At 39.1% G+C, this 17,830-nt stretch overlaps 1 protein-coding gene across 2 annotated transcripts in view; it reads right to left on the bottom strand.

Moving 5' to 3' along the window:
• Positions 1-17,830, bottom strand: part of atg7 (ATG7 autophagy related 7 homolog (S. cerevisiae)) — an 85,796-nt gene that overhangs the window by 46,069 nt on the left and 21,897 nt on the right. For both annotated transcript variants that reach the window (XM_026220730.1, XM_026220731.1), the window contains 6 exons: positions 15,366-15,560; positions 14,887-15,040; positions 13,685-13,761; positions 13,297-13,412; positions 7,611-7,686; positions 577-657 (listed from right to left, as the gene is read on the bottom strand). In XM_026220730.1, the coding sequence (XP_026076515.1) occupies positions 577-657; positions 7,611-7,686; positions 13,297-13,412; positions 13,685-13,761; positions 14,887-15,040; positions 15,366-15,560 (699 nt within the window). The remainder of the gene's footprint in view (positions 1-576; positions 658-7,610; positions 7,687-13,296; positions 13,413-13,684; positions 13,762-14,886; positions 15,041-15,365; positions 15,561-17,830) is intronic.

Here is a 17,830-nt window from a genome sequence, read left to right as displayed (position 1 = left end):
GTCTTTACAGCACAGAGAAAGTAGAAAGAGAGAGAGAGAGAGAGAGAGAGAGAGAGAGGACTTGGAGGAGAAAGTGAAGCCAGAGTGTCAGTAGAAGAGAGAGAGAAGGCTTCAGATCACTGTGTTCACACACAAGTGTGTGTTTGGGAAGAAGGAGTGGTTACAGAGCTGCTAACTGAGAGAGAGCACATACACACATGCAGGAGAGATTGAGCAGATTTATGAGACGTGAACCCGTCGACAACAGCACAACCGCTGGGAAAAAACACTTCAATTCAGCCCTAATTACTCACATACAGCTGTGACATCAACAAGGAGCCTAATTCACAACACATGGCCTCTCTGACACACACACACACACACACACATATCTGCAGAAGAACCGGCAGCATGCTGAAGATACCATTAGACAAATCCTTACACAATATTCACGTATCTTAGCTTAAGTGTAAATGATTTCATTCATTTATAACTTTTGTTTTGTTTTGGTGTTTCACCACAATGCAAAACTACATTTGTAACAAAGTTGCATTGTTTTCAATCCCGAATCAAAAGCATGTAAACGGTAACACTTACTATCTGCGAGCATGCGGTGCATTTGTCAAACGCCAAACTTGCAGGAAGAACGTTGTCAAATCTTGACAGGAATCCTCGAATCTGGAAAGAAAACAATTGTTTTTAAGCTACAGAAACAGCAGAGAAAAATGATCCTTAATCTGTAGCGCCACCTGGTGCGTGGCAGTGACATTACAAAAACATCTTCTGATTTATCTGAACCATCATGCTCTGTTCGGGGACCACACAGCTCTTTTAATAGCTCAAATATATGTAACATTTATCAGTGTAAGATTTCATGGCTTGTCCTGATCTTATGTAGAAAGAGCATTAATAACAAATTCAGCTTGATTTGTCATACATCGTCTGTGAAAAATGTTACATCACTTTTATAATGTTCATGGTCATCAGAGAACAAAAATGCTATGAATTTTAATAAATCATCAATACAATCTGCTGAAAATAATGTTTATTTTGAAATAAATATTCAATATTTGTGAAAAGAAGAAGCGTACATAACTGTATATCTTTCAAATGACAAACTTACATTAATGGTAAAGTATTGTGAACCACATCCAATTTTAAACCTGTTCCGGAGATTTCCTGTGCCTTATTTCACACACGCACGCACGCACACACACACACACACACACACACACACACACACACACACACACTTCCATCAAGAAGCAGACACTTTTCTACATGTAAATGAGAATTGGTGTTTTGGTAGGAAAGCCACTCATCTAACAGCACATTATCTACGAGCGGAGCAAAGCGCTCTCTTGCAAAGTAAAAACAGCAGCTTAATGATGGAGTGTTTTGTTGAATTGCAGTCACGACTCTCTCACCACACCACAGGAGCTCAGGAGCTACTTCATGAATCATTAAGTCTGAGATCGAGATAGTGACAGAAGAACTCAACCAGTCTCTCTGCATCAAAACATCTGCTAAATGAACGAGCTACAAGTATTTGGACACAGAAACTATAGACATGCTACAGTATCAAATCAGACAGTGCACTACAGACCCCCTGAGGAACAGTTCCACTCATTCTCTACTATAGGAGAGGAAGAATTGTATAAACTTGTTAAATCATCTAAACCAACAACATGTATGTTAGACCCTATACCATCTAAGCTCCTAAAAGAGGTGCTTCCAGAAGTCATAGATCCACTTCTGACTATTATTAATTCCTCATTGTCATTAGGATATGTCCCCAAAACCTTCAAACTGGCTGTTATTAAACCTCTCATAAAAAAACCACAACTTGACCCCAGAGAACTAGTTAATTATAGACCAATCTCGAATCTCCCTTTTCTGTCCAAGATACTAGAAAAGGTGTTATCCTCACAATTATATTCCTTCTTAGAGAAAAATGGTATATGTGAGGATTTCCAGTCAGGATTTAGACCGTATCATAGTACTGAAACTGCTCTCCTTAGAGTTACAAATGATCTGCTCTTATCATCTGATCGTGGGTGTATCTCTCTATTAGTTTTATTGGATCTTAGTGCTTCGTTTGACACAATTGACCACAGCATTCTTTTGCATAGACTTGAACACTTTGTTGGCATTTGTGGAAGTGTATTAGCATGGTTTCAATCTTATATCTTATATCTTAAATCTTATAAATACTTATATGACCGGCATCAGTTCGTAGCAGTGAATGAAGATGTATCATATCGATCACAAGTGCAGTATGGAGTACCTCAAGGCTCAGTACTAGGGCCGCTACTCTTCACGCTTAATATGTTACCCTTGGGAGATATCATCAGGAAACATGGTGTTAGCTTTCACTGTTATGCTGATGATACTCAGCTCTATATTTCCTCGCAGCCCGGTGAAACACACAATTTGAAAAACTAATGGAAAGCATAGTCGATATAAAAAACTGGATGACGAGTAATTTCTTACTGCTAAATTAAAAAAAACAAAAAACAGAGGTGTTAATTATAGGACCTAATAACGCTGCTTGTAATAACCTAGAACACTGTCTAAGGCCCCATCCACACGGAGACGCATTTCTGTGAATACGCACAAATTTTTTATCGGATAGGCGTTTCGTCCACACGGATCCGGCGTTTTCGTAAGGTGAAACCGATATTTTTTGAAACCGGGTCCCAGAGTGGATAAATTTGGAAACGCCGTCTTTGCGTTTTCGTCTGGATGGCTAATCCGTATATTTTCTGAAACGATGATGTCGTCAGCCCACGTCTCCCCCCTAGTCAGACACCTCTACGTCACGTAACAGCAACAAAAACATGAACAAACACTGAACGATTGTCTTTTTATTAACCAACATTAACACTGATTAATAAATGTATTGTTCCATGTTCATTTGTGTACCACGCGCAAGGTTTATGAGCATAGTCCAAGTCTTCTTCTCTGTTTTTAGTGTATCTCTGTGGCAGAATTACAGCGCCACATACTGGTCTGGCATGTATACTACATCATTATGCAGTTTCGTGTGGACGCGGATATTTCTTGAGACGAGGAAAAAAAAAGATCAGATTGGGGTAAGCTCCGTCTCCGTGTGGACGGGGCCTTAATCTCTTTAAAAATAAATGAATTCAAACTTCTCGAAAGAGTACATGCATGTGGAGCAATATCTATTTTTTTAGCAGTAAGTGGAGCAAGATGACAGAAATACACCAAATGGTAGTTATGGCTGATGAAGAGGGAAGAGATGCTGCTTCATCCCTCCTGAGCTCTTCTTCTCTCATGTCACTCACTCACTCACAGAGCAGTGTTGCAGAACACCTGCAGTCCCTCACACATCCAGCAGGGAGCAGTGTCTTCATTCTGAACACAATCACCCATCAGCAAACATTACTGCAGAGGAGGTCAGAACACTAGAAGAGGTCAGTGTGTGTGTGTGTGTGTGTGCAAGCGTGTGAGTGTGTCCGCGTGTGTGTGTGACTGTGTGCGTGAATGTGTTGAGCGTGTGAGTGTGTGTGTGTTTGTGTGTGCGTGTGAGTGTGACTGTGTGTCCGTGTGTGTGTGTGACTGTGTGCGTGAGTGTGTGTGCGCATGTGTGTGTGTGACTGTGTGCGTGAGTGTGTGCCTGTGTGTGTGTGTGTATGTGTGTATGTGTGTGTGACTGTGTGTGTGTGTATGAGTGTGTGACTGTGTGCGTGAGTGTGTGTGACTGTGTGCGTGAGTGTGTGTGTGCGTGTGTGTGACTGTGTGTCCGCGTGTGCGTGTGACTGTGTGCGTGAGTGTGTGTGTGTGTGTGTGTGTGCGTGTGACTGTGTGCGTGTGTGTGTGTGACTGTGCGTGTGTGTGTGGTTGGTTGCACATGGGGTGCTCCTGCTACAGCTGTGCTCAGCTTCAGCACACAGGCAGGGGTCTATGGAGCCAGAAGAGTCTCAATAAAGATAAATGCACACACTACAGTCACATATGCACACACAGGATTCATAGATGCACACACATGATTCATAAATACACACACAGGATACACAAATGCACACAAAATTCACAAATGCACACACAAAATTTAAAAAGCACAGAAGATTCACAAATGCATACAAAATTCAGAAATGCACACAAAAATCAGAAATACACACACAATTCAGAAATGCAAACAACCTTTACAAATGCACTCAAGATTCACAAATGCACAGGACAAGATTCAGAAATGTATTTCTGATGCACACACACATATATCTTGATTTACAAACTGCTTGTGGTCTGTGAACTTCACTGCATTTGTGTTTGAATTTTGAGACTCCCCTGACTTGGCTCGACACACAAATGCTTTTTTTTTAAACAGGGAATGATCAGCAACCAATCAGATATCTGCCTTCTTTTAGCCAATCACAAGAATGCACCCCATGTGGGGGATTGTTTACTTATAAGCCAATCACATGAACGTGTTCACACAGCAATTGTATTAAATTGTATGAAAATACAGATGTTTAGATTACAATTCAGGTTTATTTTTTATTATTTTTTACAAAATATAAATTAAAAAATGTCTCAATACATATAGCCCAGTGACTGCAGAAAAAAAAGTTAACCATGGATTCATAAATTTGCAATAGGCAATTATTTCATTTTATTTAAATATTTTAATGAAAGTAAAAAAAAAAATGTTTAAACCTTTTGAATATTTAAATATATCTAAATATTCTTTTGGATGCAATATAGAAGTCACTTTAATTATAATATTCAGTCCCTACATGAAGAGAGAGTCAGTGGTCCGCTGCAAGAGGAAAGTGGCTCTCTGGCTGCGAAAAGTGGGTCTCCGGCTGTCCTTCGCTTAGGAAAGTGAGTTGATCGCTGCGTGAGGAAAGTGAATCGTTCGCTCAACTTCGCTGCTTGAGGAATCGTTCGCTGAGGAAAGTGAGTCGTTCGCTGCGTGACTCCTGAGGAAAGTGAATCGTTCGCTGAGGAAAGTGAGTCGCTCGCTGCGTGACTCGTGAGGAAAGTGAGTCGCTCGCTGGCTGAGGAAAGTGAGTCGTTCGCTGCGTGACTCGTGAGGAAAGTGAGTCGTTCGCTGCGCAAAGTGGGTCGCTGGCTGCGCAAAGTGAGTCGCCGGCTGTGTGAGGTAAGTGAGTCGTTCGCTGAGGTAAGTGAGTCGTTCGCTGAGGAAAGTGAGTCGTTCGCTGCGTGAGGAAAGTGAGTCGTTCGCTGATTGGCTTATAAGTAAACAATCCCCCACGTGGGGTGCATTCTGTGATTGGCTAAAACAAGAGAGATATCTGATTGGTTGCAGATCATTCCCTGTTTAAAAAAAGGCATTTGTGTGTCGACCCAAGTCAGGGGAGTCTCAAAATTCAAACACAAATGCAGTGAAGTTCACAGACCGCAAGCAGTTTGTAAATCAAGATATATGTGTGTGTGCATCAGAAATACATTTCTGAATCTTGTCCTGTGCATTTGTGAATCTTGAGTGCATTTGTAAATGTTGTTTGCATTTCTGAATTGTGTGTGTATTTCTGAATTTTGTGTGCATTTCTGAATTTTGTATGCATTTGTGAATCTTCTGTGCTTTTTAAATTTTGTGTGTGCATTTGTGAATTTTGTGTGCATTTGTGTATCCTGTGTGTGTATTTCTGAATTATGTGTGTGCATGTATGGATCCTGTGTGTGCATATGTGAATGAAGTGTGTGCATTTATCTTTATTGAGATTCTTCTGGCTCCATAGGGGTCCTGCTGTTCCACTTTATGAATTATAGTGAGACTGTGAGATCGGAAGCTGCAACAAATAGCGATATAAACAACTACATATACTGTGTGTCATTAATATAAGTGCACTCAAGCTGCTGTTTTATCATGTGTCCTTTAAAAGGAATCATACATTGAACAAAAAAAAAAACCATAATGCATTATAAAAACCTAATAATTTGTTGAATCATCTCATGAGTAATCATAACATAAGTATTTAATGCATTCATATTTAATTATTTGTGGTTATATTTTTTAAGAGTATGAAGATGATTTATAACACACAATGAACACAGTGCATCCACTTAACGTACAACAGATAATATTTCACATCATTATAATATATTATACGTCTCATATCTCACTATTGTTAACTTGTTACTTACAGCAGACAAAGACCACTCATAAACAATTACAACATTAATAATACAAAATAAAAACGATAGTTTTCCTCAAACAGCTGTAAGATCAGAGATCTGATCAGATGAGTGTGTAATACGGCACATTTGATTTGAACTATATTTATTATAATATCAGTAAGAAACAGATCTGAAATAAATAATGTTGAGATCTGAGATTTATAATCCATTATAATTCAGTAGATTTACCATGCTGTTTATTACGTGTTATAAATAATCATACTCATAAACGTTATAACACAAATAATTACGTTTTATAATGTATTAAAATTGTTGTTATGATTATTTATGAGATGAAACAACATTATACAAGTTTTAGTGCATTATGTTTAAATACGAGCTTCATAGAAAGTGTTCCCTTATTTTATTTATTTTTTTGTAAAATGCACTCAAATAATCTTTGTTTTATGTGAAAACTTTTTTATTTTTTTACATTTATTGTTTTGTACAGTGCATATGAATAACAGGACACATTTTTTTATTAAAACAGTTCTTTTCAGAACCAGTTCCAACACTGGGAACAAAATGATTGTCTTGACATTTAGTTCTGTTCACAGGTTTTGAACATCTGTTTTTTGAGACTTGAGTCTTTCTTGTTCTGATAACAAAACTCCTTTAAAACTCTTAGGATTGATTAAAAAGGGTGAATTGGAACGGTTAAGTGGAGTCAGAATCACTTCCACACAAGCCCTAATGTTCATTATAAGCTGAACTTGCTGAAAAACATGAAATGCTATAAATAACTCTTTAATACTCCTCATGCCTGTGAAAGGTGGTCCTGCCAGCATCAATCCATTCAGACAATGAAGAGAAAGTCATCTGTAGTGCAGGGTCAAGAGCAGCTGGAACAGAGCCAGCTTAAAAACATTCTCTTCCCCTCAACGGTCTCTAGACACAAGTCCATCTTCTCTTTCACTCTCTAGAGACTCATTCAGCTGGTGAACATCCCTGACCGAGTGTGCAACGATAAGCGTCGAAGCCCTACGGTATGAGCCATCAACAGCCTTCATGAAGGATCAGTCTGTAGGCATCATACACGTGCTGACCTTGTAAACGGTTGAACACAATAAACCCAAGCAGAAACATGTGCCTTGCTGCTGGAAGACCAATGATAACATGTTTGATATCCTGTATCTAAGTCTGAAGCTAACTCTACTTTCATCGACTAGCATCAGCTTCAGACTGTAAATCAGGCATTTGTGTTCTGTATTACTGGTCATCATCATGTCAATCGACTGTAGCATTTAATCCAGTCAACTAATCGTAATTAAATGCATATACTGATATTTCCTAATCAATATCACGCTAATTCAAAGACATTAACATTACTGTGGCAGACAAGGGAATGACTGAAGAGACGATCTGCAACGCTCTTCTGCTCATCAGGGTATTACAGAAGAATAAAGTAGTCTTATAACAGCAAGTGTATCTGCGACAGTGGACAGGAGCTGATAACTGACCTGATGGGGGACGAGACCCAGCGAGGTCGGGGGTTCATTCATCCGGTCATCACTGCTGCTGGCCACAGCATAACCTCTGACAGAGAAACACATCACACACACTCAAATTAGACTTCAGTCAGACCCTTAAAGAGCAGCTCTGTGCTTCCTTACTAGGGATCAAACCACTCATGATTACAGTATACATATATATAAAATTAGATTTAAGACAAATTATAAATTAAATGTGACAAAATGCTGCACGTTTCTTTGTGAAACTGAAATATAACACTATAATAATATACTAATATAGCACTTGTATATCAATGCTATTTTGTTGGGTTTGATTGCTTCTGTTGTCCTCATTTGTAAATCGCTCTGGATTTAAATATAATGTAAATGCACATAACAAAACTAAATTAAAATTGTAAAACAAACCCCAAATCAAACAAGTAACACAAATAAAAATATATATTTATATATATACAAACTAAGGCTTTGTCTATGCTCTTTCTATTTAAAATGAGAGGAAACACCTGCATTTTAATTACGATGCAAAAAAAGAGGCTGCATAAATTTTTTATCTAAATTAGATTAAATTTGAAGCAAAAACAGAATGATTTGACTCCAGTTTTGTGAAACTATAGATGAAAATATCTTTATGAAACAGCAGTTGAGCTGATCGAGACGCAGATCCACTCTCGGCCAGCAGGTGGAGCTTAGAGCGTTTCCTTGGTTACCGCTGTAAACAAAGCAGTGCTGCACTTATGAACTTTAATATGCTTTATACAGAGACAAGATGAAGAGAAAAATACCATCTAAACTCTTCTAAAGACAGTAAGCTCCCCTCAGACACATATTCATATAAACTCCTAGTGTGTGTGTGTGTGTGTGTGTGTGTGTGTGTGTGTGTGTGTGTGTGAGCTGCTGCTGGATTTACCCACAAATCCTGAGGCCATAACTGTGATTTAAATGGAAACCAGTCAACGAGTAAAATAGTCAAAGAGGAATGTTTGGTGAATTACTAATGCTTCCCGTGTGTATAAGGCAAGAATCACTTCAATACATCAAATGTTTAGTTACAGTGTGTGTATGTGTGTGTGTGATTGGCACACAAAAATTCCCCAAACGCTCCTCTAGAAAAAGCTTGGGAAGAAGCAACACCCCTCGAAGAGCAAGCACGAATCATCAACCCACGAGCCTCATAAGCCTCAGATATAGCATTTCTCACCAAATGCAACAGCCACCAGAGCGAACAAACAACCAATCAGATTTACACCAATGCCTCTAACAGTCAACGCAAGCCTTGGGAGCGATATGATGCTGATCTTGAGTAGATAACTTAGCCTTGACTGGAAGAGCTCACTGACAAGGCCTACGATTCTCCAATCCTCCTGAAAGGAGACAGCCAATAACAAAACTGTTTTAAAAGTCAGAAACTCCTCTGAGACAGACTCCCACGATTGGGATGGAGAATCCATTCATCCAAAACCACAGATACATCTCAATCAGAAACAGGTATGTCTCCCTCCATGTGTAAAACCGGAAACAAGAGAATATTTTCCCAAAGAAACATCACCAACAGGCACACGCTCAACAGCTACATATATCTGGATTACACCTGCAAAGAAATGCCAAAACTGAACCAACAGGGCAGAGGACTGGACCCAAACTGTGCTCTCTGCACCACAATGGAAAAAAATCATCATACACAAAATGTGTATGGCCCCAGAATATTGTATGAATATCTGAGCATGCAATATGTCAAAAGAAAGAACAGAGCCTCTGCTTTATATAAAAATAAATAAATAAATAAAAATAAAATGATTCAAGCTTCATGCTATCTTTTTTTTTTGTCAATGCTTGAATATGCTTGAAAAGTTTCATTAAAAAGCAACATTTGAAGAAAAAGCTGAGAAAATGTCATTTTGACCAAGACTACATCTGGATCAGATTCAGATTAATGATCAAAACACAGATGGAGTCAATCGCTTCCATCAAAACATCCAAAGTGTTGCGTCCTAAACCACTTCCTAGATCCACATTTCATGAGGCACTCTTCATTTACAGTGGAGATTCAAAATCCATTAATTATTCAAATTAAATCTATAAATACTTGACTTTCCTCTGAAACACTAGTTTCTCACACTGTGCTGGTGTAATCTCGGTCCACTCTTCTTCCAGTCTCTTCCATAGTTCGGCGACTGTAGTGGGTTTCTTAGCCATAACTTTGTTGTTAAGGCTTTTCCAGAGATTTTCAATCAGGTTTAGATCAGGAACCTGAGAACCCAAATAAATTAAACTGCTCTCAGCACTTTACTTTACTTTATCTTGTACTCTCCAGCATTTGTCTTGTGTGGACGACCAGCCTTTTTGGGGGACTTGAATCAATTAGTGTAAACCTGCAATATTCGCGAAATCACAGATTTGGAATGACCCGCCTCTCTTGAAATGACTGAAAGGGTCATTCCTTTATCCTTCATCTGGACAACCTTCTATCGTAGGGTTTCATTCACTTTAGAGCGGCCCGCCATCTTACAATCTCAGTGAAAACCGGAGGAATGCTGCCAGTTAAATAGGGTTTGTCTTATAATGAAGGAAATTAGCACCAGGTGCCAGATTAACACCTATAACTCTAAAACTTTCAAATAACTATTTTCAAAAATATCTCATTTTAGTTTTTATACTGTGCTTCAGAATACAATTTAGGAAATAAAAAACTGTTCTTCTACTCCTGTTAGGATAACTTCATATAGGACTAAGCAATGACCTTGAAATGCAGGAAATTGCTCCACTGTATATGCTGTTTACATTTGATGATCGTGTTATTTTACATATGCATCTGCTTACATATGTGATCACATTTTCCTGCTTCTTCTTCACCTGTGTTTTGATCCAGAAATGTCATACTCTTTCAGAAGGTGTGTAATAGCACGTCTTATGTCAATGGCTGGGACAGAGTTAAAGGGATCCTAGCAAGATGATTTCTGCAATCTCAGATGAGAGACGAGATCCAGTAAGAGTGTCCTGTTAATAAGTCAAACCCAAAGATCGTCTGGACAAAATCAGGTCCACACTGAAGAGAATCTGCCAAGGAGGCTCCTCCAGCAGAAACCTTTGGGTTTGACCTGGTCTGAAAACCAAACCTGGGACGGCCGATATTCCACATGCCATATTCCCAAAAGCAGGCATACTGTCGGGAAGCCATAACGACTGGCCCATGGCAGCTGAAGCACCAGAGTGTCCTATTCTCAGAATTTGACCCCAGTGTTACACTCTTCAGAAACTCAGACTAATGGCTTACCCTTAATGAACTGCACTCTTTAAACTAAGATGGGAAAAATATTTCAACCACCAAAATATTGTCCATCCAAGATTTAATCACAGTCTGAACTCATGTATTACCGAATTTGTTTTAATGTGGTTTCTGAATCTGAAGCGTTCTCCCACAACAGTTTGACAGATGAAAACCCCCAACTGTTGTGGACAAGAGCTTTCATCCAGGCCCAGCAGAGGCTCCATCAGCGCTCTGTAACAGCTTAATGCATCTGAAGAGAGACCGTCAGGAAGATGCCAGCGCTATCTGAGTGCTCCTTGCTTTCTAAAGACTTCCTTGAATGGGAAACAGGGATGAAAGCTTTCTATACCCTCTCATCCAACTGGAAATACATAAAAAGCAACAAAAGGCTTTCTGAACTCCAGATATGACATTGCAGTGCAATTTCTATTACTGCTGTTTCGTTTCAGAGTAACTTAAACATAGGGTTAGAAATGAAGCCAAGATGGACAGAGTGTGACATTTCTGCTTCACTAGTCTCACCAAAATGAATGACAAAAAAAAAAAAAAAACCTACACACACACAAACCCTGTTTTTGACATCTACCACATTTCCCATTGGTGAGTCAAACCGCCGGCCAGCCCTGTCCTGAGCTCACGCTGTTTGTTAAGTGTTGCTGTACATGTTGCTAATCGATAAAGCAGATCAAAGTTATGAAAGCACCACAGTGTCACAGTGTTAGACCTTTCAAAGGATTCAAGCAACACATGTTTTATTTATAGTTGTTTTGGCACATTAAATTGGTATAGAAGTGAGTATTATAATACAATGTTCTGCCTTCGGTTTAGTTTTTTTGGATTGTACCTTTTCCTTTTTTGTGTGTACTCTTGTATCTTGGATTTCTCTCTGGCCTGACATTTACGGACAGCTTTTCTACCAAGGAGTGTTTTTTGAGTTCCTCTTTGGCAAATTCTTGTTAAGTGCTGTCTAAGACTGTAGGCCCTATTTTAACTATCTAAATGCAAAGTGTAAAGTGTAAAGTAAAGGTAAAGTGTAAAGCACACGGCGCAGGTGCACTCATGACGTGACCAAATCCACTTTTGCTATTTTAACAGGAAACTGGTCCATGCACCAGGTTGCATGGTCTAAACGGGTTGTCCCTATTCTCTTAATGAGTAATGGGTGTTTTTTGGGCGTAACGTGCAATTAACCAATCAGAGTCTCATTTTCCATTCCCTTTAAGAGCCAGTTGCGCTCGTGCCATGATGGATTTGCTATTTACACGGCCGAATTTGGGAAGCGCAAAGACAGAACGCGTCTCCCGAGATGAGCTGTTCCTGTGACATGTAGGCATTTATATATATATATAAATAATATAATTCTTATAATTCTTATGCATTCCAATGCTTTAATTTTTAATATTTGGCATGTTTGTGCGCCGTTTTGGACCCGTCTATACTAACACGCTCTTGAAGTGGAGTTGAAAAGTGCAAGGTTTCTAAAGAAATTATGAATAGATTATGTAGGCTAACATTTAGTGGCTCCGTAGAACACTTTATTTGTTTCATTTTGATTGATTGATTGATTCATGCCTTGGGACATAGCCAATGCCAATTTGATAGACATCGCCCAACCCTATGTGGTTTCTCCGATCACAAATGCAGACATGGTTTTGTGTTTACGTGGTGTAATACACAATGCAATGTGTAAAAAGACAGTATAAGTCATCAGTAATTATGTCCCTACTGGATGCAACAAATGCCTTGTTTATTATGTGTTTTATTGGTTTTGTCTCGTTGTGCTGAGACACGCAGCATCAGAGTTTGGTGAGGGGCGTAACCCTTCCTTCACACGCTTGAGGTATTCGACCAATCAGAGCACACCTCGCTTGAGCTTTGTAAAAATCAGGCATAGAGGAGAAACAATAATTTACAGTATGTGGAAAAGAATGTGTTTGTTAAGCCTTAAACCGCATAAACACATTTCATTACAGTAAATACACAAAATAACGTTATTTTTAGCAACATCATAAGAGCCCTTTAAAAAAAGTTTAACTAGCAAGCCACAGTTTTATATACTCGCCGAAGCTGATTTTTACTCACATTTGGCACTTGATGAGGGTTAATTTACCTTCTGCTACACAAGGAAGGGTCCAACATTGCACACTTTGTTTTATATATATATATAATTCTAAGTTAATTCGAGAGTAATTAAGTGCCTTGGTATTTGGAGGGCACTTCTTGTTGAAATTTCCTATGAACACAATGCTCACACTATTTGTACTAAAAATGGGAAGCTGTTCAGGTCCTACAGTACATTTCAATACTCAGCCTGGCATTCCTCCTCATTTCTACAATGCATGAGTCCTGCTCTGGGATACTCTATGGATGGAAGCAAAGCAGCAGATGGGTGATGTTTTGAGCACTCACCCCTCTGGGTGCTGGAGTACAGAGACCATCAGCTCCACGGCCAGGGCTCCAGCGATCATGGCCAGACCGGGACGGCTCACTGTGCACTGCTGGTCCAGAGTCCTGTCTCTGGTAGACTAAGAACAGAATAAGAGTCTACTAACGGGTCCAGGAACAACTCAATCATGGAAACCAACATATTTATTATTCAGTCTGTAAAAGTGTCTTATATTGTCTCAGTGTTGGATGAACTGTCTTCAGTCGTATTTTGCTGTGGGATATGATTTCTAGAATTGAGGTCACTTTAGCATATGATTGATTGGTTCAGCTGCACATTTGATTTTCTAATATAATTCGTGTCCTGGGGAAAACCTAATTTCAGCGATGAAAGTACTTGATTAAAACTCACGTCCCCAGGGGCGACCACATCATTACAGAAGTAGCAGCCGAGACGATGTCCGGGGATGTTGGAGAATAGAGACGCTCCTGAGGACGCACAGAAGTCATGCTTACCATAGTAAAACAGCAAGAAAACATCAGAATACAGCATCTCCTAGATCTTCACACATTGAACCACCAATGAATGCAGGTTTTCGGAAGGTGGTAGATATATTTAGTTAATTTGCCTGTTTGAACTTTTGTTTTACAGATCATTACATTTCAATAACGGAAGAAGGTAATTCAGTTATACCCAATAAAGAGGTAAACTCGTCTGGGGTCATTTCCACACAACCATTACTGGACTGGATCTGTTCGCTGAATGCAAGACCGACACGATGAAAGAAAACTGACTCTGGTTATATTTGCAGGATTAGAAATGAAGCTCATATAAGAAGCGTCCAACATAGTTTCCGATTCATTAGCAGTTATTGGTAAATAATTACTATCAAAAGTAATTAGGAGTTTTCCATCAGAGCTGTGAATATGATCAGCCCAATTCAAGCTTGAAGTAGCACCTTGGTGATTTTTCATGAGTCACACAACAAGCAGCGTGCAGCGCAGAATGAGTCACGAGTCATTCACACAGGATGGGAAAAAAGTAACTTAAGAATGGTAAAATTATCAGAGGTGGAATACAAGAATCTGTTTTGTGTGAACGTCCCTCGAGCTCTATCGTACCTCAGACAGATGGACTCAGAGCTCAATGCAGAAGGAACAGGAAGTATAACTTTGTCCTATAGTGGAACGCCATTAGCTTAGTCTTAACAAACAGACTCCTGTACTTCAGAGCAGAGCTCTATATATAAGACTAGAGAACTAGATATAATACCAAAAAATACATTCAATTATATCCACTACATCATAATATATACATTGCCTTAGTCAAAAATGTTCAGTAACTTCAGCATTGTGTGATACTATTTCAAAGTGATTTCCGTAGTTTTGAGAGATGATAAATTGTATTTACAATATAGTCATGAGTTAAACAATGAAGCGACTGAAAGGCGCTCTTGTCAGATATTCTTGTTATACTGTAACATGTCACGGTAAAATACCAAGTGTTATGTTATTCTCTGAGCTCTGCTTTGTGTTTACACAGCACTTTTACAACATACTTGATCTAAAGAGCAACACAAGCTGTGGAAACCCAAGGATATGTGTGAGCTGTACCTGGTGTGATGGAGGCTGCAGGTGTGGAGGAACAGGAGGAGCTGGAGGAGGCAGACATGGGGCTGGACTCTTCAGACGAGGACTCCTTGGCTTTCTTAAGGCCGTGTCTCATTACCACAAACGTGTCGAACCCCAGAGCAGCATTAACTATCAACTGCAGAGAGACCGACATACTGAACTCTCTCTCAAAAGGGTCACAGTCTGGATATCATTGACATTAACCCCCCCAAAAAAAACTATTCTAAAACTTTCCAGTTTTGAATGACTTCTAATATAAATCAATAATAACGTTTAAAAATTACAGAAGCATCCAGTTATGTCAGGTCAGGTTGTCGTTAAAGGTTCTTGAATCAGATATACAGGACAAACGGTGCAGCACTTACCAACAACTGTGACAATAACCTACAATAAAAAGGCAGACAGCCATGTACACAGAACACAAATAAATAAAAGATGAAGGATTGGAGGGAGGAAGCTACCTTTCTCTGGCTAGCAGCGATGACGGTGGGAAGCCAGCGGCTCTCACGAGTGTCCATCAACAGGAAGACCACATCGTGTTCAGAGATGAGCTTCTCCAGCTGCTCCACGTCCTGCCGAGCTTGAGTCATCGTCTGCTCAGAGAAGTTCACTGGGTGGCCTGGCATTGGGATGCTCATGGTGTGGCCCTCCGCATGCTGAATAATACATTCACAAAAGACCTCATAGTGAAACCTTTAGTTACTTGAATAGCTAAAACATTATGAATATGATGTAAAAATGATTTTAAGCACTGATTCTTGCAAGAATGTGTTCACAGTCAAATTGATAGTGACAGGAAAGTTGGGACGTCCATTCTTAAGAATCTAACATGTACTATGTCGGGCTTTTTCCAGAGTTTGGTCTGAAGATAAGCAGCTGTGTATGGCTCTGAATGTTTACCGCATGCTTCCTGATTACATTACCTAAAGGCCACATTCTGTACAATATAAACAAAAGAGGTCCTAAAACAGAGCCACCTGGGACTCCACAAGAAAAAACCCTATAAACAATCAAGTGCTGTTTCTGTACCACTGTCAGAATGAAAAAGTTAGATTAAGTAGATTATCATCAACCAGATATTCATTTAACTTTAGCAAAGACAGCTCAAAAATACTCATGAAATATTTATATACCTTTTCAACAAGTTTTTTTTTTATTACTTTAAAATATCAAGTGGTGTAACTGTCAACATTTTTAATAGAGCTTTAAAATGTGTTTCCATATCTTATTTATTTTCAATAATTTTCAAACACTTTTTATGACAAAAGTATATTAATATCTTTTTGAATAATGCATTTTTTGGGGTTCATTGGTCATTTTAAATTTGACAACTTGAATAACTCCTGTCATGTCAACTAAGCTTATATTTCTCTGATATATTGGACTGATTTAGAGTCATTCTGACTGTGAGGGTCTAAAGGACTCCTCTCTGTGATATTATTTACTGTTATATGGGTTTTCAGTCATGCTCTACATTCAAGCTGCATGTTGATTTTGGTGATGCAGGTTATTTTACAACAAATTTGCTTCGCTGTTGTTTATTCTTTTAAGATTTTTTTTTTTTTTTTATCAAGTTATTAATGAGGCATTATTGAGACACTGTCTGCTCCATACAGTCATATCACCTTGATATTTTTTGCTGTACTTCAACTGGCCAATCAGAAGGATTTAATACTTCATCAGAAGCTGACTTCAACCAGTCACTATTAGATAAAGGCTTCAACGGGGCTCGAAATGAGGGGGCTTTAAAGACCTTCCCCTGACATCATATTATTGTGCTGTATGTGTGACAGACTATACTGAGAACTGACAATATTGAGTATGTCACTGCAAAAACTCAAGCTAGAGTGTTTTCCTGTATATCAGCACACGTGGATGAACGGAAATGTTATATTAATTTTTATACAACAGTGCAGAACAACACTGCATGGTTTCGTTCCTAAACGAATCTGTTTTTGAAAGAATCAATGATCTATTCATCAAGATCTGCTTCGTTTCTAACTGAATCAGCCATTTAGAATGATTCGTTTGATTGAATGATTCAGTAAACTGTTTATTAAAATAGGAACTTGCTGCCACCTACTGGTGGTCATGCTTATTTATCCAGGACAGGCCAAAATCAGCCAAGGTTCCAGCAAACACACATTAGGAAAATATTGTTTAATTCCTTGTTTAAAAAAAAACAATTTTTAGGCCTCATAATGAAAACGGCAGTGAATCAGACATCATCTCATCCCACTATCTGAGTGAAAGAGGGGAGTGATGTAATTACTGTGTGGGTATCTGGCCTGTCTAATTGGCCTGACACACGCAGGGCTTCTGTGAAGGTAAAACCTGTGGTGTAATTAGCCGACCGGGGGGGCAGATCGATACAGGATGAGCAGATGAATTAATGATGACCAGAGAGTAAACACCGCACACAGCTCATTTCATTACGGCTGCCAACACACATGATAGAAACCCAAAGATTATTTAGCCAGGTGTACTGAACCATCCCTTGACAAGACCCGTCCGTTCACACGACACACACACACACACACACGAGAGTCCACAGCTCAACTGATCAGATGGTGCGCGTCTTACATAAGGATATCACTCTCGCTCTTGTTTTAGCACCTCCGTTCTTTGCACTCGGAAAAATAACATTTGGAGCAAATGAAGAAATTGGCACCAAAGAGACTTTTATAATGAGGCCCTTCTGAGGTGTGATCAGATAATAACTTGACCAACAACAGTGTAATGTGTCTGCACTTCAGTAATTAGACAGAAACTAAAGCTCCAGTGACGAACACTGACCCTTCAACCTGCCTCAGAAATGAAGGTGAAGACACGGATGTTTACAACAACTAATCAGTAAGGAGCACATAAACAACACATTTCAGTGAACTGGACCAATGCACACAGAAATCCATCTGTAATGCCACTT

Source organism: Carassius auratus, chromosome 36 (genome assembly GCF_003368295.1).
Source record: "Carassius auratus strain Wakin chromosome 36, ASM336829v1, whole genome shotgun sequence".
Lineage (NCBI taxonomy): Eukaryota > Metazoa > Chordata > Actinopteri > Cypriniformes > Cyprinidae > Carassius > Carassius auratus.
This window is presented reverse-complemented; position numbering and strand designations above follow the sequence as displayed.